At 41.6% G+C, this 23,811-nt stretch overlaps 1 protein-coding gene across 5 annotated transcripts in view; it reads left to right on the top strand.

The window, feature by feature from the left end:
• Positions 1 to 23,811, top strand: part of TTC7A (tetratricopeptide repeat domain 7A) — a 202,282-nt gene that overhangs the window by 44,070 nt on the left and 134,401 nt on the right. For all 5 annotated transcript variants that reach the window (XR_013181455.1, XR_013181454.1, XM_054628768.2 and 2 more), the window contains 3 exons: positions 588 to 671; positions 11,423 to 11,527; positions 20,550 to 20,667. Coding sequence is in view for 3 of the 5 variants with exons in the window: in XM_054628768.2 (XP_054484743.2) it covers positions 588 to 671; positions 11,423 to 11,527; positions 20,550 to 20,667 (307 nt within the window). In the remaining 2 variants the exon portion in view is untranslated. The remainder of the gene's footprint in view (positions 1 to 587; positions 672 to 11,422; positions 11,528 to 20,549; positions 20,668 to 23,811) is intronic.

Raw genomic sequence — 23,811 nt, 5'->3', positions numbered from 1 at the left:
CTGACACCCTGTGAGGTGTAGATAGCAGTCCAATTAGAATTGTGGCTGCAGTCCTCCTGAAGTGTCAGGTGTGGTTCTGTTGGAGCAGGGGGTCCTGTAGAAAAGGACGTGTTCTTCCTCCAAAGATCCAATGGAAGAAGAGGCAGCTGCTGTTCCTTTAGGGAATCCAGTGGAGAAGCTGTGCTGGTGTCTCAAAACCTCCAGATTATATCTGGGTAGCAATGCTTGGCCCCTCCCTCTGGGCGGAGCCTCTCACAATGGGATGCTTTAGTTCTTATCAGTCATGCAGTGACATTCAATAGTCTGTTATCATCAGATGTCCCCTCCCAAGGGAGGAGTGATTGTGGTCACTCAGAGAGAGAGATAAGGCAAACTGCCCACTTGACAAAAGACAACTGCCATACAGATGGAAATAGAATACATCTTGCCTTGCCATCCGGAACAAAATGGTGTCATTAAAAAAAAGAAATCACCTGGGTCTCCAGGGCCACAACAGATTATTTCCTGACCCAAGCAGCAGTCTTGACAAAAGGTGTAAGGAAGAAAATAAATAAAGTCTGATATTCCTTTCATCATTTCTTTCTCAGTGCTTGGAGAGAGCCATGAAGTTTGCATTTGATGAATTTCACCTCTGGTACCAGCTTGCCCTGTCCATGGTAGCTTGTGGAAAGGTAAGGTTCAAACCAAAGGGCTCAGAAAGGGCACATTTTCCTCTGGAAGAGTGGATCTGGATTACTTGTTTGAATGTGTAGAGTCATGTGTGGGAGTAGGTGCCAGCAGGCAGGTCTATGAAAGGACAGTGCTCTCCTTTTAGTCTCTGATTTCACTTTGTGATGAGGAGTGTGTGTTTGGTATTGAGTACTGTTCTTTCTGTGTAGTGTTTTTTTCTCATTACCAAGGAGAAAAATGGATTTTGTGCATAGCTGTGGGTTGAAAAGCATTATACAGCTGTCCATTGTCTGCAGGTTCAACATAAATGGGCTTAGTATAAGAAAGGACTGATGTCTAAAACTGCCATCAGTTCACTCTGTGTCTTTGGGCAGTTGACTTAAGCTGTGGTTTCTCCATCTGTTAAAGGAAATGTAAATGTTTTTTTCATAGAGAACTTGTAAGGTTTAATATTTTTGAAGTGCTTGGTGTAAAATGTGCTCTAGAAAAAGAAAATGTGAATGTTAGCATAGTCATGTGTTTAAGCATAAGTGTTTTTTTTTTTTTAAATTAGTGTGGTATTTGTGAAAGTCACAGTAAACCACTGAGATGGCTGAAATGTGGTTGTGAAAAGTAGGCAAAGGTAACAGGAGCATTTCTTTATTAGTCTTAAAATCGTGGACTTCCTGTAGGAAATGTAGATGGTACAAAATGCAGCCAGTTCATTCTGGAGTCCCCACCTACACGTTTGGGAGATATGAGCAAATTGATGCTGTGCAGTAGTAGGCCACTAATTTTGGTCCTATATTCTGTGTCCATGCAGTGTACAGGAATCCATATGGACCTGAGTGGAGACCACCAACTAGCACTCATTTGCCAAATTCCAGCTACTACTGGTCTTTTATGGCTGTAGGCTGAGCTGGAAACAGTGGCCTTGGCATGGAAATAAGAGATGAACCTATGCTTTTGCAAAGAAGTTGTCTTGTGATGTATAAGTGGTTGCAAAGCTTGGAAGTGGTCTGAAGGAATACCTTCACTTTTGTGAGCATAGGTAAAGCCTTATCTTGGAAGACTGTCTGTTGTTAAGCATTCTATTTCCAAGAAATGGTAGAACAAGGAGAGAAAGTCTAATAAAGAGCATCAGATGTGACTAAGGGTATAGTAAGCAGTACTATGGAAAGACTGAAATTATTTTTTCGCCTTAAAGGGAAGGAAAAAAGTGTGAGAGAAGTCTGCAAGAGCTTTTAAAAGGAGGGATTAATCTTGTCTGTGGTGGTTAGGACAAGATGTGATTGCATCTAATTGCAACAACACAAGTTCATGTTTCTTATTAAGAGGCAAAAAAAATAAGGATAGCAGGACACTGGAAAAAGAGTGCCCTGTGGAAATTGTGTGGAGCCCAAATCACTGGGGATCTTTGGAACACCCTAAGCAAAGCTGTAGTGACCCCTCTGTGAGGCACCAGGGGTGTCTTCTGTGGGACCTTGCAAACTCTGATTCTGTTCTGGGACTCAATCATTGTCTCCTTTTAAATATAACAGATCTGGCTGATTTATGAGATACCAAAGCTTTGGCAATGCATATTAGATCAGCAGGGAGCTGAACAGAGATCTTGAGTCAGAAGGAGCCTCAGAGATTGCTACAGAAGTTCAGTACAAGCATTGCAAAATCCAATTCCAAGCTTGAAAACAATGGCTAGACTCAGTCATGTGTAAGGAAACCCGAATGTACTGGTGCAATACTTTAACAATGAGCTTGGTGCCATGATGCTAATACCTTGCACTGACCTATGTCAAGTGGGGGCTTACATGTCATGTCCAGCTCACCTTGGAATTCAGGGGGAGTTAGCACAGTCCTACCCTCTGTGTCTGTGCAAATCCTGCACCCTTGATACTGAGGACAACAATGATACACAGGCCATGACAGAAAGGCACAGAATTCTACCATGAACATGGGGTTTGTCTGGGAGTTCTATAGGCTTTACAGGTTGTGTAACCTGGTTCTCAACAGCAGACAATGCTATAGCTCTAGTAGTCTGCTGGAGAGCAAATGAAGAATTTTAACTGATGGTTTTGAGAGTGAGTGTATGCAGAGAATAATTGTGCTTCAGTCTTAGGTTAGCATAGGTTAGGAGAAGTGGGGCCTGATCTTTAGCTTCTAACAACTTGAATGGCAGTTCCATTCTTGTCCATTCAGTGTTTGTATATCTCTTCACCTTCCCTACATGTTACAGAATATTTGTTACTTAGATATTTGTTACTCTTTATGTTTTTTATCTCTATAGCTGTCCTATCTTTTCAGATTTTCAAGTACATCATGTATCTTTCCCTGTACTTTAACTATTTACAAGGTAAAATGTCCTGATCTTGCTTATTGATGTAAAAGTGCTAAATGTTCTGAGTGAGCCCTATATGGGTCAGAGGGAATTCCCTTACCCAACAATCCCATCTGTGCTGTATTTCACTTCTAATCCCAAAGTATTCCCTGAGGATTCCTGTCATAGACTCTGCAATGCGTCATCGTGCTAACGGGAGATGTGGCATACATTTTTATATTGCTTTGCAGCTTGATAGCAGGACAGAGTTCATTTACAAGCAGGTGCTCCAGTGTAGCAGAAAGAGCTGATGAGAAAACAGTATGGTCAGTCTAGACTGCAAAATGCAGAGTACACTTGAGCTTTTATAGGTGAAGATCTATTTTCACCTGTCTCAGTCACAGCCAATTCATGATCTCATTTCTTGGTAATGAAACCTCACATCCTGCAGCATTACTTGTTCTGCAGTACAGCAAATTGCACTCATAAATCCTGGGCACGACAGGAACAGTTTTATCAACCTGTAAATACTGGAAACTTTGGTTTCTCTTTTTTTGAAATATGTTCTTAGGATTTTCAATTCTGACCTTAAAAGTTCCATAAAATCCTATCTTGCCCTCTATTCTACACTGAATTTGACTAGAGATCTGTTTTATTTGTATATTCAGACTAAGTCAATTAAGTCAAATTTCAGTGTAGTTTCTTCTTCTGCCAGACAAAAAATTGCCAAATGGTGGTTGTCATTTTTCAAAAGTGATCAGTCTGAATGTCAGGCCAGCCACCTTGGCTCATTACCACACGTAGGCTTGAGTTTACACATTATTCTGAAAAGCACGTGTCTTAACAAAAATAGGCACATCACTTCAGTGAGTTCCTACAGGCCTTGGGGCTTCCTAAAACGGTAAATGAAAAAACTCAGGGAAGCATAACCTTCCTGTCTGTCTTTTATCCACTTAAGTGGTGGAAATAATGGAGTGGCAGCAATTTCACTTTCCTGTGTTTCTCAGAAACTTACATCATAAGAGAGATGGTGGGCTCTGGTTGTTTTTTAACCCATTTTTAGGAATGCCTTTTATATTGAGCTCTATTCACTAACAAGAGAGGCATGTATATCTAAATGACAAAAATTCACCATTACATTTGAAATACTTTTGTAGACAAATATAGATGGGAAAGGAAAGGAAGTGCTGGGATAACCTAGACAATGGCAAAGACGTGGTGGGAGATGTCCTGTGTCACCAAGTGCAGTTCTGAATAGGCCAAAGATGTTTAAATCATTCTAATGCAGTAGCCCTGTTCCTGTGGTGCTGAATGCTGAATTCTTCACAGATGCTTTGAGTTGCTTCTGCTGGTTATAACCTCAGCTGTGTGGCAATATCAGCCGGAGGCTTGGTGGGCATTGCAGCGCCCTGCCACGGCTGCCGTGCATGGCCAGGCTGGAGGCTGAGTGGCAAGTGGTGTAATAGCTGGGTGCCATCTGGCAGGGTCCTCAGGCAGTGAGACAAGCCACTGTCCTGCTGCCAGAGTCAAAACAGTGCAGACAGTTGCATCTGCTCGTCTCAAGATTTTGAAAAAGTGACCAGTATTGAGCAACACGGGGAAAGAAAGCACCAAACTGGCTTTCACAGAGTGGAAAAGACTTGGTAGCATTCGCTGCAGAGAAGAGTGGGAGCTGCTTGGGGTAGATTTGTTCTCTGCTGCTGCTTTCCAGCTAAACAGTTTTCCCTGGAGGTTGTGGAGGTTACCAGCGCACAGCTCTCCTGCAGACTAGGGTAGCTTTACCGACATTTCTGAACTAGGAGGCAAAATTGTCATAGTGTCTAGATGATGTATTACAAGCACAAGGGATGTGTAATAGGGTCCTTGTGCACTCACAAGTATTTCCTTGGCCTTGAACCAGTTGGATCAGTTACATGCTCCTTTTTCAGGTCCCCTTCCACATCTACTACCCTCACACAGGGTAGAGCCTGGGTGTCCTAAAGCTGGAGCTTTGGGAGTAGAGCTGGAGCTCCCTGGGAGTAGAGAAGAAATGCATAAGTGAGTAGGCTCTAGCTTAAGTTTATGGTACTTAAGAAAGTCTCCTAGATCTGCATCGTGAGTGTTAAAATACATGCCTTGGACAGCATGAAGCATCACTGATGCCTGTCTTTTGCCTACCATACAAGGAGATAAGATTTGTGTTTAGTGATACTAACTTGCCATTTTCCTAATGGTAGTGAGGGAGGGATTCTTCAAGGATAGCAGTGGAATTATTCTGTGAACACTGAACTGAGTTTGTGTAGCCTAAAAGTGCTGGGTGTCCTAGTTGAGCCATTCAACTCTCACGAGTCTTAATGTTTAAAGTACAGTGGATGTTTATTGTTGTTAGTGTATGCAATGCATGGGAATATCTTCACAGTCGTGTTCAATGTCTCTGCCTGAAGAAACCCCACAACACAACTTGGTTGGTGATTGAAGAGCTTTAGGATGTGTGTTTCTGGAGAGGAGGAGTGAGCAGTAATATAGCCTTAGGCCAGCTGATGGAAGGCTGGAGTATCTGCTAGGAGAGGATAATTGCTCCCAGCCCTCAGCTGTGTACTCACTGAGAGGCTGAGGTACCTCAAGAGTGAGTAAAGGAAGAGCTTGGGAACAGCTGAGGGGTCTGTGGGGAAAAGCCTCTGTGAGAGCTCAGGGGAGCTGGAAGCAAGTACCTGGAGGCAAGGACTGTGCTCAGCAGGCCTTGTGCTGGGGTTGCTGGTGTGTTCCTCTGGTGCCTGCCACACAGCTCTCCAGCCCTGCAGAACATGGCCAGCTCAGTGCTTGCCTTGAAGACAGCAACTGTGTGACTTTAGAGACTGCTGCATTGTTGCTGACCCTCCCCAGCCCCCTCAAGCCCATACTGAGGGCAACACAGGAGCAATGGTCAGCACTGCCATGTGGATGGATAGACCTGGCAGTAGGGGATGCTCCAAGCATGATACCTTGCAAAATGAGGCAGCTAAAGCTGCTTTCAGCTACACAAAATGCTCCTTTCTGCTTTTAGCCATTATGTTTGTTCCTCTTTAAGGCAACAGGGAAGAAAAAATCATGCATGTCTACCTGAATGGTTTTCTTAATCATATAATGCTTCAGGAGGTGTCTGGTGCTATACAAAGGGAAGTAATTGAATCCGTCTTGGCATCTGTCATTCAGCTGTGTTTCTGAGGGACTCCAGCTCTTCCCAGAGCCAGTCTTGCAGTGTCACTGTGCTCCCTTTGGCTGCTCAGCAATTGGAGATACTGCAGTCTTGCCCAAAGCTTGTGCTGGCAGCATTTTTAGGGTTTTGAAACCAGTCTTACACAGACATGAACTCTGATTTTGAAGCCCTTAGCAAGTTGCTGATACACACTGGTCATAGCCAAATAATGACAAGCTAATGTCTGAGCTGCTCCTATCTGTGCTGCACCCAAAAAAAGGAATCCTTCACCTTATTTAAGCAGTGCAGCAAAAGCAGATGTCTCTAAGTGCTTCAAGGAGCTTCAAGTTTGACTCAGCCATGCCTGTATTGCCAACATACAGCTTTCCAGAAGGTTAGAAGGAAAGTTAAAAATATATTTAATACATAATTCTGCAGCAACAGCAGACAAATTTTATGATTTAGGCTGTTCCTTCTGTTGGTATCCTTGCAAAAGCTTAGGCTGGTTGCTAGGCAACTGACATAAAAAAAAATGTACATTTCTCTTTGTATTGCAGGCAGGAACCTTGGGAGCAGCAGAGGCCTCGGATGGCTCCTTAAATAGCATTGCTGGGGAATGAAAGTTAAAATATTGAACATTCATTGGTTAAAGATCCTGTTACAAAGGTCAGCTATCTTGGGGATATTCAATAGTTTGGTTTCCTTTGGTGCAAAGGAAAGATTAGAAGGGAGTTTGTCTGTGTGCTGTAGATAGTACAAAAATGGAAATTTCCTAAGATGCCTGACTGTTGAGCAGAATACCTAGGTGGGCTCTATAATTGCCTTCAGGCTTAACTCTCTTTTCTTGACAGAAAGTGTGAAGTGAGGTGTTTGTCACATTAGCAAGTACAAATGTATGCTTAAAGATCTTAGAATGTAAGAGGTGCTTTTAAGAGGGAGTATTTGAAGCTGCTTAACTCCAGTGCTCTAATTTGATAAACACAAGGTAAAAGAAAAGGGATGGAATCAGTTCCTGTGTTAAGAGAAGTAAATGTCTTAGGGGAATAATGTTCATGCTGAGATTCACAGAAATCTCTAAATTCTGTGAAAGCTAACAGCAAAACTACTGATTGCAGAGTTCTCAATTGCTTGCTCATTCTGTCATCTTTCTATGTCAGTTCAAGGTCATTTATATCTAAATGGCTGTGAATCCCAGGACACAGGGAATAATAATTCTTGCATTGGGATGAAATATTTCCTCCACTTCCCCACAATCCCTTTGAAATAGTGCAGTTTTTAGACAGGATGATGCAAGAAATACAGCAGCACTAGTTGTGGAAATTCATTTGTGTACTAAACTGCCAGGTAAATTGAGGAGGCTGTCTACCAACCCACCATCTTGAGGAACATTTTTTCTTCTGGCTGAAAAGTAGCAAAGAAGCAAAAAACTAGGGAGGTTTATGGAACCTGTGCAAGAGAAGAGCAACTGTTCATGGCATGTCACAAGTCTGTCAGGCATTATTTACTGTCTGGAAATTATTCTTCCTTTTACTTATATCTGTGTTTTCTTTATCTTCTAAATATTAAATGGCTCTCTTATTTCCTTCTCTGGTTGCTTTGGAATGGTGAGAGAGCAAAGGAGGGGAAAGAATGGGAATTGTGTTGGAGTAACCCAGAAAAACCATTTGGGCAGTATCTATGGGTTTACCATAACTGATGGCAAATTCTCTCAAGCCATTTGGAAAAGAAAGAAGGAAGATGAACTGTAGGATGCTCTTGGTTCACTTCTGCTCGTGTGCAACCATCTTTGAGGAGTATGCCTCCATGCTTCATTATTGAATTAGTAAATAGGGAGTGGGAGTTGTGTTCTGTGTTTGGATAGTTATTTTTCTTTACATTTTATTCCCTTATAGGATTGAAAACCGTGACTGCCATAATTATGCAAGGGGAGAGTTGTCCTCTCCATCCTTCTCCTTCTCCAATAGCTTCCTTGTGATTCCTTGCTCTAGATGAGAGGCCAAATGAGACCTAGCTTTCTCAAGTCCTAGGGAACTGATTCTAGTGCAGTCATTATAAGCCAGCAATTAGCAAGTTAAATAGAAACGCCATAAATCTTGGCTTGAATCATTATGTGAGCCCCTCTGAAGCTCAGAATCATGAGTGGGAAGCATGTGCTCACTTGGAATTCAATTTCTGCTCTTCTCAAAACATGTCTCACCAATAAATCAAATTATTATTGCCTTGCAGTGAATCTCACAAACAATGCACTTGGCTGCCTGGTCCACCCACACTAAGTGAAAGAATATGTACATTTTAATTACCAGATTATTTCAATGTTGCACAAACACTGTTTCATGTTAAATATTTTTACAAACCAATGATATTCAATAATGAATGCTTGATATTTTTTCCCTGGCTATTAATGTCTGTAATTAGTATCTTTAAGAAACCTTGATATTACATGTCATGCCAGTCTCCTCTAAGTAAGGTCACTGTGGGAGTGGGATATTATTTCTCCTGTCATTCCTTGACTAATGTTTTCATCATCTGTATAAAATATCTGCTGAGTAAATTTTTCAAGGTGAAATTATATAATATCTCTTGAATTTTTAAAATGCAGCTGGGGAGAAAGGCGTCATGTCACCCTGTTTCCAAAACCACTTCTGCTCCATATGTTTAGCTGCAAATTTTATAAACTTCTTTAAAATGACATAACTTTGTAAATGTTTTAGGAGCAGTGCAGAAACTGTGCCTCTTGCTCTGTAAATCCATGTTCAGAAGCTCTCGAGTGCATATGTAATGAAGTGACTTGACACCTGGGGTGTTTGGGTACAGGCACAAGGTGGGGCCTTCTCCTGTGCAGCACTCAGTAGTCACTGCTTTGAGTGGCCTCCTGAACAGGCCTGGGGCAGGACAGACATGGCAAGGGCTCTGTGGTGTGAGGTGTTGGAAGCTGTGGTGTTGCCTTGTCCTGCAGACAGGGAGGGAGCAGAGTTCAAGAGGAACTGGCAAGGAACGCGTTGTGTCACTTCTCTTCTGGTGTAGGTCCTGCAGCTGTGGCCCAAATTAGGACAGGCCTGTCACCGCTTTGGTTTGTGTTAGTGCTGGTTGTGCTGATCCACAGGAGAGCAGCCACCAGCTCTCAGGTGCCTCCTGCTTTCCCTGCAGCTGCAGTGCTGGTGGGGAGCTGAGAAATGACCACTGGGTTGAGCTTGTGTCTGTTTTTGCAAGCATTGGCTCTGGACAGTGTATGGCCTTTTACATACCTGGCCTTTGCAGTTCACTTTTGCATGGTGAGATGACAAGGGTTGGTGGGGTTCGGCTGCAGATACACTGGCTGTCACAGTGCATATTGTCCTGCTGTCACATTTATTTATTTTCTGGAAACACCTGTGGGGCTGGAATACCGGTAGGAGGGCAAGAAGATGATATCTGGCCTAGGTCCCTTATGGGGTTATGCTTGGATTTCCAGCACATCCATCATGCTGCTGGGAATACCAGGTGCTTTCAGTGCATTTTGTGTGAGAGAGGAATAAGATGCCACTAAAACCTGGGACACCACTTGTTCTGAACAAATAGGTGTCAGGGAGGTTCATTCTGAGGGATGCTAGTCACCTCATGGCAACAGAGCACAGCAGTGTGTGTGTTCCTGTACCTCAGGGTTGAATTACACATCTTTGTTTCTCAGAGGGATGAAGTAATGGTTCAAGCTCTAGGACAAAGTTTATTGATTTCCATCCTTGGTCTGAGACAAGCTTCCTTCTGGCTTTAGGCAAATTGTGCATTTTGAATTTTAAATTAGCAAATGCTTCCTCACTTTTAGTGATCATGCCTGATGCTCTACATAAGTGGGAGCAACCTGAAGAATATAGGGTGTGCTGCTGCTCTTGTTCAGACCACAAGTTGGGAACCCAAGCTTTTCAAGCAGGAGGATTTGCTCCCTGCTGCATTGGTTATGGAACCCCTCTTTGCCTTAAGGTGGGCATGGCTTTCCATTTTTCCAGGTTCCCTTCCAAGCAAATTCCTAATCAAGCTTTTTAATTCAGTAGCAAGAAGCGGACCTTCAATCTGTGGAGGAAGGAGCTGGCAGGTGCAGCCCACTTTGATGTGGGTGGCAGAGGGGAAAGTGCTGATGGACAGTGGGAATGTGAAGCTGTGGTGTTACTACAGGGGATTGCAGCCATCAGCAGACTATGTGTGGATTGGAGTTCTGGTAGGGAGACGCCTGGGAGTCAGGAGGAGATGCCCAGGACCTGATGGGAATAGCAGATTGTTGGGCTTTGCAGGCTTCTGTTGCTGCTCTTCTGTAATATAGAAAGGCCATGACTATTTAACATGCTTCTGAGCATGCTTGTGTCTTGGGACTGTGTGGAAGACTTTGGGAGGAAACAGGCATACAAGGAGAAATTCCAAGATACCCCTTGAGCTTAAGCATGAGAAAATTTGGATTAGGGTGAGTAGTGGGAAAGGTTTAAACTGTGGTTTGGGTGAAATGGGCTGGGAGTCTCTGGTAGGGCAACTCCTGTCATCTTTTTACTGTCTGAGGTGGCCTTCTCATCACTGCCTCAGACCAGAGCTTTCTTCATTCCCCTTTAAAGCATCTGACATGTGGCAGCCTTGAATGTGTGCTGTAAAACACAATGTTTTCGGAGCACATCAGATCCAAAGGGCTTTGCAAGTGCTAATCTTGGAAAACATCCTCATTAATGGTAACCTAACACCAGAAAGACAGCAAGAGCTTTATGGACTTTCTTTCTGACATGTCCTTGGGCCACCCAGTGAACAGTGTATTGATTTGCATCCACCCTTTGTATGGTGGGGTCCCAGTTGCTTTCTTGTATGTTCTGGAACTGGAGAAGACACAAAACAACCTACTGAGCAGATTCCTTTAGCTGAACAAACCTCTCTGAGTGAAACTGGCCTAAAATATGAATGTACTGGAGGATAAGCTCTTTATGATCTCTTCTGGCTTACTGGAAGATGATTATATGCAAGGAAAACTACAGCAGAATTCTTGTGTATTGGGAGGGCAGAGTTAAAATAACCAGTGCATTGATAGCTAAGAAAACTGTTTCTTGTGAAGTGCACAGACAGGGCTGCCTCTTTGGCATGTTTCCTCTGAGCGTGGGAAGAGTGTGTTTGTGTGCGTGTGTGTACACATGTCTGCGTGTGGAGGTGGGAATAAAGTTGCTGACTTGTTGCTGACATGGGATTCTTTTCTCTCCAGCACTTCTTTGTACATGTCACTGCAATATTCTGCATGGACTCTCAAGAGCATTGTCTAATCAGCCTTTTTTGTTTCCTCCTCCTCTCTCCCACTCCCCCAGTCGGCATATGCTGTGTCGGTGCTCAAAGAGTGTGCTAAACTGCGACCTACAGATCCCACCGTTCCTCTGCTGGCTGCCAAGGTCTGCATTGGGTCACTGCACTGGGTAAGCAAGCTGATGCAATTCCTATTATGTAACGGATTAGGTGCTGCAGTCACAGTGCCACAGTGTAGTTGCAGCGGGGAGAAAGGGAATCCCTGCTAAAATCATACACACATGTGTGCCCTTTATAAAAAATGAAAATCCCTGCAAGAAATTTTGTAGTGAGTCATTAAAATGTATTTTACTGGCATATTGAAGAAAGGAGGTGGGGAGAAAGCCATAACAGCCATTCTGAGGACTGCTGCTTCAACTGTGTGTCACATTGAATCAGCCACTCTTGTAGCCCCTGCAGGACACAAGTTCATAGTTATAAGTGGACTGTTAGATAGTTCAGGTCTGCTGGACAACTCAGTCCTTTGTTCTTGAAGTTGCTGTGTCAATGTTTTGTGTTCTGGATGTGTTAATGTACACCCCAGAAGCAGAGTGGGAGTGGAAGTTGTGCCCGTGAAATTCTGATTATCCAAAGGAGCAGAAACATCTGTCATTCTTTCTGTACTTGGTTTAATTAACTGAATGGCAGCCTGCTGTTCTCACCTGTCCTCACCACGAGGTGTCCCTGCAGTCAGTGAAGGATTACAATTGCTGAACAGAAGTAAAACAAGATGCAAGAAAACATGAAAGAAAATACCAGAATAATCTGCACAGATCTTGGAGAAAAGTTGTAGAATCCAATTTGCTGTTGTTTTGTTCCCTTACCCTGCCTCCCCACCTTCTACATCCCTGATGAAAGCTGCTGTTGAGCTAAACTTGAGGTGTATCAGTTTACACCACCATCAGGGAGGGTGTCTGGTTGTGTATGTTTTTGAATGGACTACACTGTTCAGACTATAATGGTTAAGCTTATATGTGAGTCAGAAAAAGCTGGGCAGCATCTTTTTCTAGGAAAAATCTTCAAGTCTGAGGACCTTCAGGCAATTCTTGCTGAACTGCCCAACCTACTTCTGCTCTACATTTGGAGCAATTTAACTCTTGTACCCACCACTCAGTCTCTCAATTTTGAAGGCTGAAAGTCATTCAGTGATATATAAAAAGATTCACAGTGAATGTTATTTTTTAAAATAAAGTAAATAAGGTTTTTTTTTATTCTCAGAGGTGTTGAAACAGTGTGAAAGTGAGGCATTACAGCTGTATTGAATGCTGTTCTTAGTATGTCTGATGAAGATTTCAATGCACAGCTAGCATATAAAAATACCTCGTTACTTTGAAAAGACAATGAGACACTAATTCAATTCCAGCTTGGGCAATCCAGTATGTCCAGACTTCTCATACATGACAGAGCTGATAAAATGACTGGCTAACCCTAAAAAGTAGCGAAGGCAAGGGAAGAAGGGAACATGAGCTGGTTTTGATTATTTCAAAGCAAGAGGGTTTTTTTCTTCAATGTACTGCTTTTTTATTGTGTGAAATGCTTTTCAGTGTTATTCAAACAGACCCTGGCTCAAAACTGGGGGTATTATGAAATAAAATCACGATTTCACAAGAGGGCAATTTTAGTGCAGTTATCTAGAGCACAGCCTTATGAACTAAAACCAAATTAAAAATATTCCCTCTCCCATTCCTTTCAGTCAGTGGCCTATGCTTTACCCTCATAACAAACTTGATGATGGTATAGAAGGGTTTTAATTAAGGGGAGTCTGAGGGAAATCAGATCATCTTTTAAAAGAACTGAAATGATAGGTTCCCACATCTCTTAGTCAAAGGGGTGCTTTTGATATTACTGCCAGACTCCTGTGCCTAATAAAGACCTTCCTGCTTAGCAGAGCTGTTTTTCTAAATGTCATCCTTACAGTAATTATTTGCATTTAAATTACATGGCAATCAAATCAGAATTGAATAATTTAAACTGGAAGTTAACAGGCTGATCAATGCCAGTATAAATAGAAAGGAAGATAGACATGGGACAGGAACAGTCTAATGGACAAATATTAGCAGTTACAAATATTCAAATACATCTTCTTTTTCAGAACATATAAAATATGATTAATTTTTCAATTAAGAAATATATCTGTGTACTTGATTGCTGGCTAGGCAGGAAAAGGGTGAAATCAGATCACCATTTATCCGAAAGAAACAGCTAATTTATATCCTGCATCTGTCTACTGTGTGGTGCAGTATTTTAGCCAGTTTGTTTATAGCCCATGGGCAAGCAGTACTTTAGTCTTCTTTCAGCTACTAGCAATTAAAAAAAACAACCCAAAATACAACATTTATGCAGATGGATAATTACAGAATGTCATGAGAAGCACAGAACAGTTTCTTTCGTGATTAATCTAGTGATCACTGAAGTAATTTTGCTGGCTTTGTACATGGTGTCTCAGAACACTTTAAGAGCAGGGAAAACAGAAAATTAATTGAAATATACTATAATGATTTACAACATTGAGGATGCTCTGGTCACATCTATGAAATAATCTCTCAGTGCAGAACAAATCAAAGTGAAAACGTGGATGCATTCATACAGTGCCATGCAAATCAATATGTAGCAGAGCCTGATGCAGAAAAGAGCTGAGCCTCCCCCAGCTTCTGTTGTGGCAGTATGACTAGATCATTAACTGATCTAAGTTGGCAGTACTCTGCTGGCATGTTAGGGGTACCCTGCTGGCTTACATCAGATGATCTGCCCCATCAACTGCTAGCTTCTTGGATTGGGCCTGCAGTAAGCAACTGAGTGGCATAAGCACTGCTTTGGGTCCCTTTTTCAGAATTAGAGGTCATAAAAAAAAATCCACTGTAAACAATAAATCAGTACTTCATTAATTCTAAAGCTTAAGCCAGTAGACTTGGAGGACCAGAAAAGCTTCAAAATGAATGCACATATGTAAACCACATTTGTATGGTCAGGATGCAGTCAAACCTGTCCAGCAAAGTTGGAACTTCTGTATTGTATCTAAACTATTACACAGGTGTTTTAAATGTTTTTGTAGTAGGCTCAGAATTACTTTTGAGGTAACATGCTGCTAATCCTTCCAGCTTGCTGGGGTTTCAGCACAGCAGTTTGCTGGACTTGCACATGGATGATTCTATCAAGCAAACACAAAGCCCATTTGTGTTTAGCCAGCTGTCTTTTAGCTTTCCAGAATGCACTGTGAAGTCTTTGACTATTGTAGGTCAGAGTATTGTTTTAAATTTCCATAGAAAAGTTGAGATAGCTTGCACTGGAACATGTCCATACTGAGGTTGCTTTGCCTTGCTCCCCTATAAATTCAGAGTTCTGCTCACTAAAAGGCTTTCTGCAATTTCCTCTTTCACTCAGCCTTCCCTGGCATGGTCTCAGCTGAATGCTCACTTGCCTATTTTGGCAATGACTTTGAGTTGCAGTATGAGTTGTTGTTTTTAATATTTTAATAGTACAGTTCTGTTAATTTCACTACTAATCTAGGTTCTCCAGGATGCTGTTATGGCGGGTATTGTTAAAATACTAAAAATGGAACTTCTTCCTAGAGACAAGCATTAAATACTGAATTTCTCCATTTTTGGGAGCCACATTTGAGGTGTTTAGGGTTACCCTGGTGCTTTCTTTTGCCTTTTACTCAATTGATATCAATGGAGGCATGTTGAAAATATTGTAAACGCACATAGAGCAAAATGGACTGTAGTCCTAGGATAGGCTTGACTCCTCTAGAACTCTGCTGTGACAAAAAGCAGGAAGACATGAGGCCATGTCTATGATTTTAATTGCTCTACAGTTGATATAATAGCAATAGTGGTGGTGTGCTAAACTTGTGTAGCATCAAATGATGCCTGTATTATCAGCTAATACAAGCTTTTCAAAGGACTTTGTCCCATGGCAAAAGCTGCAGTACAGGATGGTGCTGTACCTCATATTTCCCTCATTTCTTTGAACTAGTGTGCACAGCCAAGTGCTCTACTGCAGCACTTTGCTGGGAAGGCGGAGATCATGCCATCAGTCAGGGAAAGGGAGAAGAAGTGGTGGTGGGCCAGGGCAGACTGTGCATGGAGTCATAAAAACTGAGTGGGACATGCCATGAGGTCAGGACATCATGGTGTGTGTGTGTCAGGGGGGTTGGCAGGATGTAGATTTAGAGCTGCATACTCCTGAGGTAACAGCTTACCATTCATTACTTTCACAGAGCACTTAATCAGAGGGTGCTTCTCTCCCCTTCTGTCTGTTGTTGACCCTGCCACTATAGATAATAAATGCTATGCAGGTGCTGGTACCCAGTCACTTAGGAGCCCTGGAGTCACCTGGAAATGCTTAGGTCATAGTGCAATATGAATAATATTAAAAGATGAAATCTAGTCCCATTACTGGAGTTACTCTGCCTGCTGACAGACATCTGAGAGGATCAGCATCACCAGAGTGAGAGGCTGCTGAGAAAGCAGGGAAGGGCAAGGAGCTGCTAAGTATTTCTTCTGTCTTTTAAAAGACATTCTTGATTACATCACCACTGCTGTTCTGGGGCAATCCCATGGGTTTTAGACATTAAAAATGACCAATAATTTTGTCTTCAATACATTGCCTTTGTGAGCAAACCACTTTAGCTACAGTGGAGGAAAGGCCTGAGTATTCCTAAGTGCTGGGGGCTGAGTTTACACAGACTAAATTGGTGGGCTTAACAATGGTGATACAGAGAGCAAATGCTGACTAGACCAGCAATAGAAAGCACAGGATTTTTTTTTCTGACATACATAACATGATTGGCTTTGTGTGCTGTAAACAGCTGTGGGACAAAACCTTTTCATTAGACTATGCCTTATGGAGCACTTTCTTCCTATGCATTTTCCTTCTTTTCTTTCTCATTTCACTATATTTATATTCTTCTCTTTGAATTAGTCTCTATAGCTACAACCCAGTGTAATTAAAATGCTAAGAGGTCAATTTAACTAGTTAACATCATGTGTAATTCTGTATACATACCCATTCTGTAGGATTTTGATCTGTTAAGTGCTTGGGTATTGTTCAGTGTCATGGGTGTCCAAATTCACCTGCTTCATTAACCTTGTCTGCTGTCCTCAGTCCAGTGTCATTTGATGCATTCCCTACCTCTTCCTTAGTGTGCTCCTCCTTTTTGGCACATTAAAATGCTGTTTTCATCCTGCTGTACATCACTGATTTGTTTGTGCTTAGTTACTCTAAATGTGTGCTGGTGAGAAGTGCAATTTTTCCTTAGTCCTGCAAGCTGTTGATTCAGTGGGGTAGGGCTTGAGCTTTTCTAAAAACAATCTGGGTGGCAGTTGGACACCAGCTGGGTGGCATTAGGCCAGGGGACAGCACCTGCTGTTCTCCACTCCCTTGTCAGTATGCCTCCAGGCTTGGCTTGAGCACACACCAAAACCTGTGGCCAAATAACAGTGGTGGCTGGAACAGCCACTCTCTGTACCAGGGGAAACATCCCTCAGGGTAGCACAGCTAGCAACTGTTCTTTTTCTTTCAAATATGAAGGAGGAAGTGAAAGGGGAAAAAAAGCCCAACCAGCCCCAGAGCATTACCATCTCATTGGTGTCAGTTCACAGTTTGGCAGCCTGTCTCTCTCCAGGTGCCAGGTGTTTGCTTTCTGGTGTGATAGAGGGGTTGCTTAGCTAGTGGTTCCAGGTGCCTCCTGACACTTTATATAGCTGGAGTTTAAAATGCAGAAAGTTCTTCTTAGGTTGTTTTTCCCCCATGTTGTCTTTCTTCCAGGCAAGTTTTGGAGGCAGGGAGCTTCTCCCTGCAGCCTGGAATGCTGCCTTTCTCTCCACCAGCTTTTCAGTGCAAAGTATGTAGAAAAGTGTTAGAACAGTAAGGACCAGATTGGAGGGAGGGCTTTGAGACTTCGTTTTTTGTTGCTTCTAAGAGAATAACATGGTAGGCCTTCCCTCCTCCCTTTCTCCTCTCCACAGTACAGACTGAAGGCACCCCATATCTGTAAGAACCCCCCAGACACAGCTTTACTGGCAGATCACAGCTCAGGCTCACTGCTGGTCCCTCATTGGGTGCATGGAGAGGTAGCTTTTATCCAGACTGCAGTCTGGTGGTCCTTGCAGTTTAGCTGGTTACCCCAAATGTGTCCCAAGGGGGTTGTTCCTGTTTCAGGTAGTACTTTCCAGATTCACAGTTGACTAGGCCATCTGCAAGATTGATGCACTGGAGAGTTGAAACATCACAGTGGCTGATGCGAGTGAAAGGTTTGGTTTTTCACACTTGCCCAGAATGACTGAAGAGTAGGAGAATGGGAGAAGAGGGGGCAGATGGCTGCCACAGCAGGGCTGGCAGGGAGAAGTGTCTGAGTGCTGTAAGAAGGAAAAGTAAATGTTCTCATAAACAGAACCAGTTGTGCTGGAGTTTGTGAGGCCACTTATTTTCAAAGCAGACTTCAGCTGACCCAGGTTTGCATTCATAAGAATCTTTGTGGCTGGTCAAAATGCCATTGGTGTTTAGTGTGAATAAATGTTCACAAGAATGTGTTAGAAGTGCTGTTTCAGCCACTCTGAAAAGTTATGGTTTTAATTATTCATTCATTAGATTAATCTGATACTGACAGGTGGCCCTGGGTAACTGGCAGGCAGGAAGGCTGAATGGTGCACTACTGATTTGTGCTGTATAGGTATTTCCAGTCAGAAACTGGAATTACCATCAGGTGACCATTCAGAGAAACAATGGAACAAAATCTCTCCAATTTTCCATGTCTTCATTTCAGCTTCAAACTTTTCATTCATTTTTTCCATACACTCTACCCCTTCTCTTGTTCACTAGTCATTTGAATACCTTGTAGAGCTCTTTTCTTCATCTAATGGACACTTCTTGGATGAAAGTGTGTGTGGGGAGAAGAGGAGAAACAATAAAGAATGAGAGTGAGAATATAGCTGTTTATGGTGGCAAAGAGGTGCATAATGAATTTTCAAGCTGCAGAGATTTCATGTCTTACGTAAAAGTTTCTGAGAGATGAAGAATTCAGTTATAATATGGGAGGGGTTTTTGTTGTTCATTTGTGGGTTTTGTTTTTTTGGTGTTTTTTTTATGTGGCAAGTCATGGCCCACTTCTTCATTGTCCTAGGCTCTGGTCCAGGACACATTTCAGTATGTGGCAGGAAGCTGCTAGGGCTACTGACAGGTTAAGAAATCTGGAATAAATCTCAGTCTTCCTGATGTGATCAGAGTTTAAGGGTTTTATCTCAACATTGCTGAAGTAGGTGGGACTATTCCCAGTGGTTTTGGTAAGCTTTGGATTGCACCCTCAAAGACAGGCCTTGCAGTTTAGTTGGTGAGTTCCAATATTCCTCAAGAGGTGTTCCTGTGTCAGTTAGTGGCTTCCACAGTCACAGCTGATGGGGCAATGAGGAGCACTAATGCTTTCAGGAAAGCGTTTGATGGCAACATATGTGTTGGTTGTTGGACTGACTGATCTGAGGTTTCAGAAATTGGGGAATAATTGGTCTACCTCTAGTTTGAATCCTGTGGCCTCAGGGAATTGCACCAGTGGGAAGAAATTCAAGCAGTGGAGATTTGCTTCTTCACTTGCAGTTTTCAGCCTTTCTTCAGGTTTATGTTAAAAGTAATTTTCTTCTAATGTTTGATATCATCTAATAAATCCAGGTGGTTTGTTTATGAAGCCATTAGTTAATGTTGTCACCTGAATGTTTTCAAGTGATGGGATTAGGAGGCTCATTGACAGGATGCTACACATCAAGTCAAGTAGATTTTCTTCATAGGTAGTGTATTAACAGATCACTGCAGAAGGCAAATTTCTTGTCTGATGGTGCATTTTAATTCCAGGTTGTTATGAGTGAGTCATTTTAGATGTTAAGGAGCCATGAGGTGCTGAAGTCTGACAATGCTGAGTATAAAGAGGGCACACATCCACAGTACTTGTGTCTAAACTAGGTGGATTTCCAACAAAAAAGTACTTCCTCAAAATTAAACAACCCCATCCCATAAAGTCAGTTGTGATGTAATTAAAGTTTCCAAAGGGAGGATTTGTCAGAGAGTGTAATGGTGTCTGCTTCTTGATTAGGGATGACTGATTATGGGTGACAGGATCTGCATACTGTCTTGTACAGAAATGAGATCTTCCTGTAGGCTCTATCTTTCAGGCATTACTTACAAGTTTTGCCAGTGTCTCTCCAACCTACACCTTTCAATGTATATACAGTGTACAGGTCTTTGTCTTTTCTACTTAAAATGGGTGAGTGATATTAATAAGAGTTTAAAGTTAGAAATGAGAAACACTCCATTCTATAATAATATTTAACTTATTCTTTTTATTTAAAATTGCCAGTAGCTCGGATTTTACAGATGCTGATAGATATGTGTTGAAAGGAAGGCTGTGGAGAGCAGTCTCTGATGTGGTGGAAGAGACCAGCTTACATTTTTCATCACTTCGGAGGCTGATCCTGAGAGATTGTGACTGCTCTCTCCTCCAATCTCTATCTATAATATAAAATGCATTTTCAAGGAAATTGTGTCTTTACAAAAGATGCAGAAAGTAGTTAGTTAGTGCAGCCAGAGCTGCCAAGGTAGTGTGTTAGTTCAGATTAAAATTTGTGTTCTGAAATTTCTGCATCCTTTTGGCAACAGAATTTCAAGCAGCAACTGAGAGCTTTCAGTGAAGTTAGTGGTTTCTTGTTTTATTCTAATGTTTGAAAAGACAGTAAAATTTGTTAAGGTTTAAAAAAATCAGACAGCAAAACTGAATGGTATTCTTTTGAAGGAAGAAACCTGTTAGACCTTTCAATGCCCTACTAGGATATCATATATGTAGTCCAGCTGATCCAGTGTTTGCATTTTAGGCTGCATGATTGAAGTGTGCCTGAAGGAAGCTATAAAATAAGATCATATCTCTGATTAATCTTAAACATCTGGAAAGAGTTTGGGGTGCAAACCCCAAACTTTTCTTAAAACTGTGCATGTGCACCAAGGTCTGCTCATCTGACCTTCTACATTCTCCTTTTTATGAGTGTTCACTGGGATCACTGAAAGCCCTTGTGTGAATGGCTCACAGATCACTTGCAGGTAAGGCTAATGGTGAATTTTATTGGAGTAAATATAGAGGAAATGCCTATAAGTCTCAACCTACCTCTTTTGCAGCTGGAAGAAGGAGAACACTTTGCTAAAATGGTGATAGACCTGGGTGAGGATGCTGGAGAGTCCCTGGCAAAGGGTTACCTGGCACTGGGCCTGACATACAGTCTTCAGGCTACTGATGGTGAGTTACTTCTTTGTCAAGTGTGTTACATGGAGAGCATTTGCTCCAAGTCCTCAGTGCAAGCAATTGGAATTTATTAGAAAATCTGCCTTCAGTGCTGACTAGACATTGAAAAGCAATCAGATCACAAGATAAATGGGAATTGTTCACATGCTCAGAGAGCTTCTTCTGTGGTAATAAAAGTAAAGTTATTAGGTAAAGGGAAAAATGCAGGTCATTACTTAGGGGGTGATTATCTGAGTGTAGGTGACAGTGCTTGGTGTGTTTTACTTGAATATTTGTAATACATTTTTTTCACTTAATTTACACAACAAAAAGTCAAACTTTCCATCTGTTTTCATATTTTTGTCACCCACTCATAAATCATAAAGAAATACAATCCAAGAACTGGAGTCAGAAATGCCTCACTTCAGTTCCTGGCATGATACTGATTCCCCACAGAGATTCAACCTCTCTGTGATGTAGTTTCTTTTACTTAGAAGTAAACAAGATAAAAATATCTACCTCACTGGTACATGTGGATGTTGACTAGAAACAGACCACTGAATGTAAGAAGTATTTTATTTTAATGCTGCTTACTTGGATCTTGAATGAGTGGACAAGAGGCTCCTGCAGATTTGGTGCTTTGTAGTTAGAAGGGCTTGAAGTGTTTGGGAGAGTTCTAGCTCTGACCTTCATCAAGCTCACAGGTGGGAACAGTCTTTGTTTATTCTGTGACTTCTAACATGGGTAGGAGATATGTTCTAACACATTTCCTTTGAATAATGGCTGAGCTGGTTTGTTTCCTAATGATTTTGGCAGTCGTACCCTCATGCAAGCAATGGCTTTTCTCTCATGAGGTTCCACAGAAACAAACCAACTTCTTCAAAGTTGATTCAGCAAAGAAGCCTGAATCAAAGCTAAAATTACTCTATCATGCTATCATGGAATATGCAAGCCTTGCAACTTACACCAGAATTCTGCAAGGCATGTGTCTGAGAAAGTGTTCTTGTGCTCTTCAGTAGTGCAAGCTGGTGTAGTTTCTCAGCCAGCCATATTTGATCAGCTGTTCTGAGAACTGCTTTTCATCATGGAGGCTTCCAGGCACTGCAGCTTTCTCCAGTTCTCCATTTCTCTGCCTCAGAGTAGTTCTCCCTAGAAAGTTCATGTGAAAAAGTATGTCCTTCCTAGCCTGAACTTTGTCTTACATATATATTTTAAGTCCACTAGGAATAGAGTTCTACTTAACAGCCTGGTTTTTAAGGCATTTTGCCTAGACGTCGTTTAAACTGTTGTAAAGCTATACAAGATCCCATAGACTATTTTCAGGGATAGAAGGTTTTCTATGTCAGCCCCTTATGATCTCTTTGTAAACTTCAGTATGAAAAGAAGGTGGTTTCTAAAGAATGGAGAGGCATGTACTGTACTCTAGCTCTAAAAATATTTTGGCACAGCAAAATATGAGTTGGAAACTTTTTCTGGAAACCTCCTGAGTTTTCAAGAGACTAGTTCAATATTGTGTCCTTTTTAATGTAAAACAAACAGTCTTCACAACAGCTGCCTTGGATTATTTTCAGATTAGCCTCTCATTTATGTTTTGAAACAGTGGAATATATCTGCCTTCTCACTGTATCTCTAGCCCTTAAGACAACAGGACAAGTCACTCAGTTATTGAAGGGAAGTAGGAAGAGTATATTTCCATTTTGCAGATTATGTTTTAATAAAATGGATTAAGTCCTTCAAAAGCATACATATGATGGTCATGAATATGGAACTGTGTTTCACTAGAAAATGTCAAATTTGCACTAGCAAGACATTTTTCATTAGCATTGTTAAAAAATAGCATATGACAGTGAGGAAGCAAAGCAAGAACATGCTGAAAGACAGCAGTTCTGTGATGTAATCCTGTCTCATGTTGTCAATCTTGTTTATCATTGTATTTATACCAGTTCTTACTGACATATGCAGACAAGTCAAACATCTATGTGTGTGTATATATGAGATTCCTGTAACTTTCTAGTTGAGATGACTTTCAGTCAATCAGTATTTTCAATAGTAGCTAAGTGTTTCAGAGACATTTGACCAATTGCCTTCTAAACCTTTCAGCCTTCCATCCAAGTTAGACTTTCTTATTTAATATAACCTTCTAGTAATTATTTCTCCTCCTGTGTGACAAAGGCACTGAGGAGTTGTATTAAAGCCTTTTCTTTGTAATTTGCAAAAAGCTCCTGTAGGAAGTAAGATTTCCAGAAACTTATACTGGAAAGCTTCCTTATTCTTAATGTTTAATTACATGTTTCTTGAAATAAGTCTCATTGAAGTAGCTGAATGTTGTGTCCTCAGAGGAAGTCATTGACACTTTTACACTTTTGCCTCAGTCTTAGAAGCCCAAGCCTCCTGTGCATAGTTCATGTTAATTTTCTGCAGATCACTTTCCAATGTCAGTTGTCAATGCCAGCAGCAAACCATTCCTCTTCTTCCCATACTTCCAGTTTTGACATAAGCTGTATTGTCAACTTTTCCTCCCTTAGGTCTGGTGAAGAATTCACTGAAGACAGGGAAAGGTGACATGAATTTACCAAAGGCTGAAGAGGAAAGACTAGGTTGAGAATGTATTGTGAAATGCAAGTGCCCTTCTTACCTCACATCACCACCTCACAAATTGTGAAATCTTTTTATATATAACAGTCCCTCATTCTTTTTTCAGAGAGGAGTGTGCTGTATCTCTCTTTTCATTTAGAATTTTGGTAGAAGGTCATGGATCAGGGACTGAATTAGAAACTCATTCTATCAGTCTTTGTGGATTTCACAGTCAGTGTACTGACAACACTGGTTAATGTTAAGGCCCCCCCCCCCCCCCCAAAGTCTATAAATTATTAGTGAACAAACTTGGTCTTTGCTTTTGGAAATAACAGTGCATGCAATTTTTAATTATAATTCTGGGTGCTTAAAATGTATGTTGTGCCATATTAGAAGTCTTAACACAAGGGAATAATTTCTGAAACTCAGTCATATTTGCAAGAGGGTGCATATATGTCATTGTTTTAGTTTGGATCAGAAATTTATTTATGAAGTCCATTTATCTGTCATCCCCACTTCTTACATTGTGAGTCACATACAGGAACAGTTTTGCACATTACAAACTGAATCCTTTCCCACAAAACA

The sequence above is a fragment of the Agelaius phoeniceus genome, chromosome 3 (assembly GCF_051311805.1).
Source record: "Agelaius phoeniceus isolate bAgePho1 chromosome 3, bAgePho1.hap1, whole genome shotgun sequence".
Taxonomy (NCBI): Eukaryota; Metazoa; Chordata; class Aves; order Passeriformes; family Icteridae; genus Agelaius; species Agelaius phoeniceus.
This window is presented reverse-complemented; position numbering and strand designations above follow the sequence as displayed.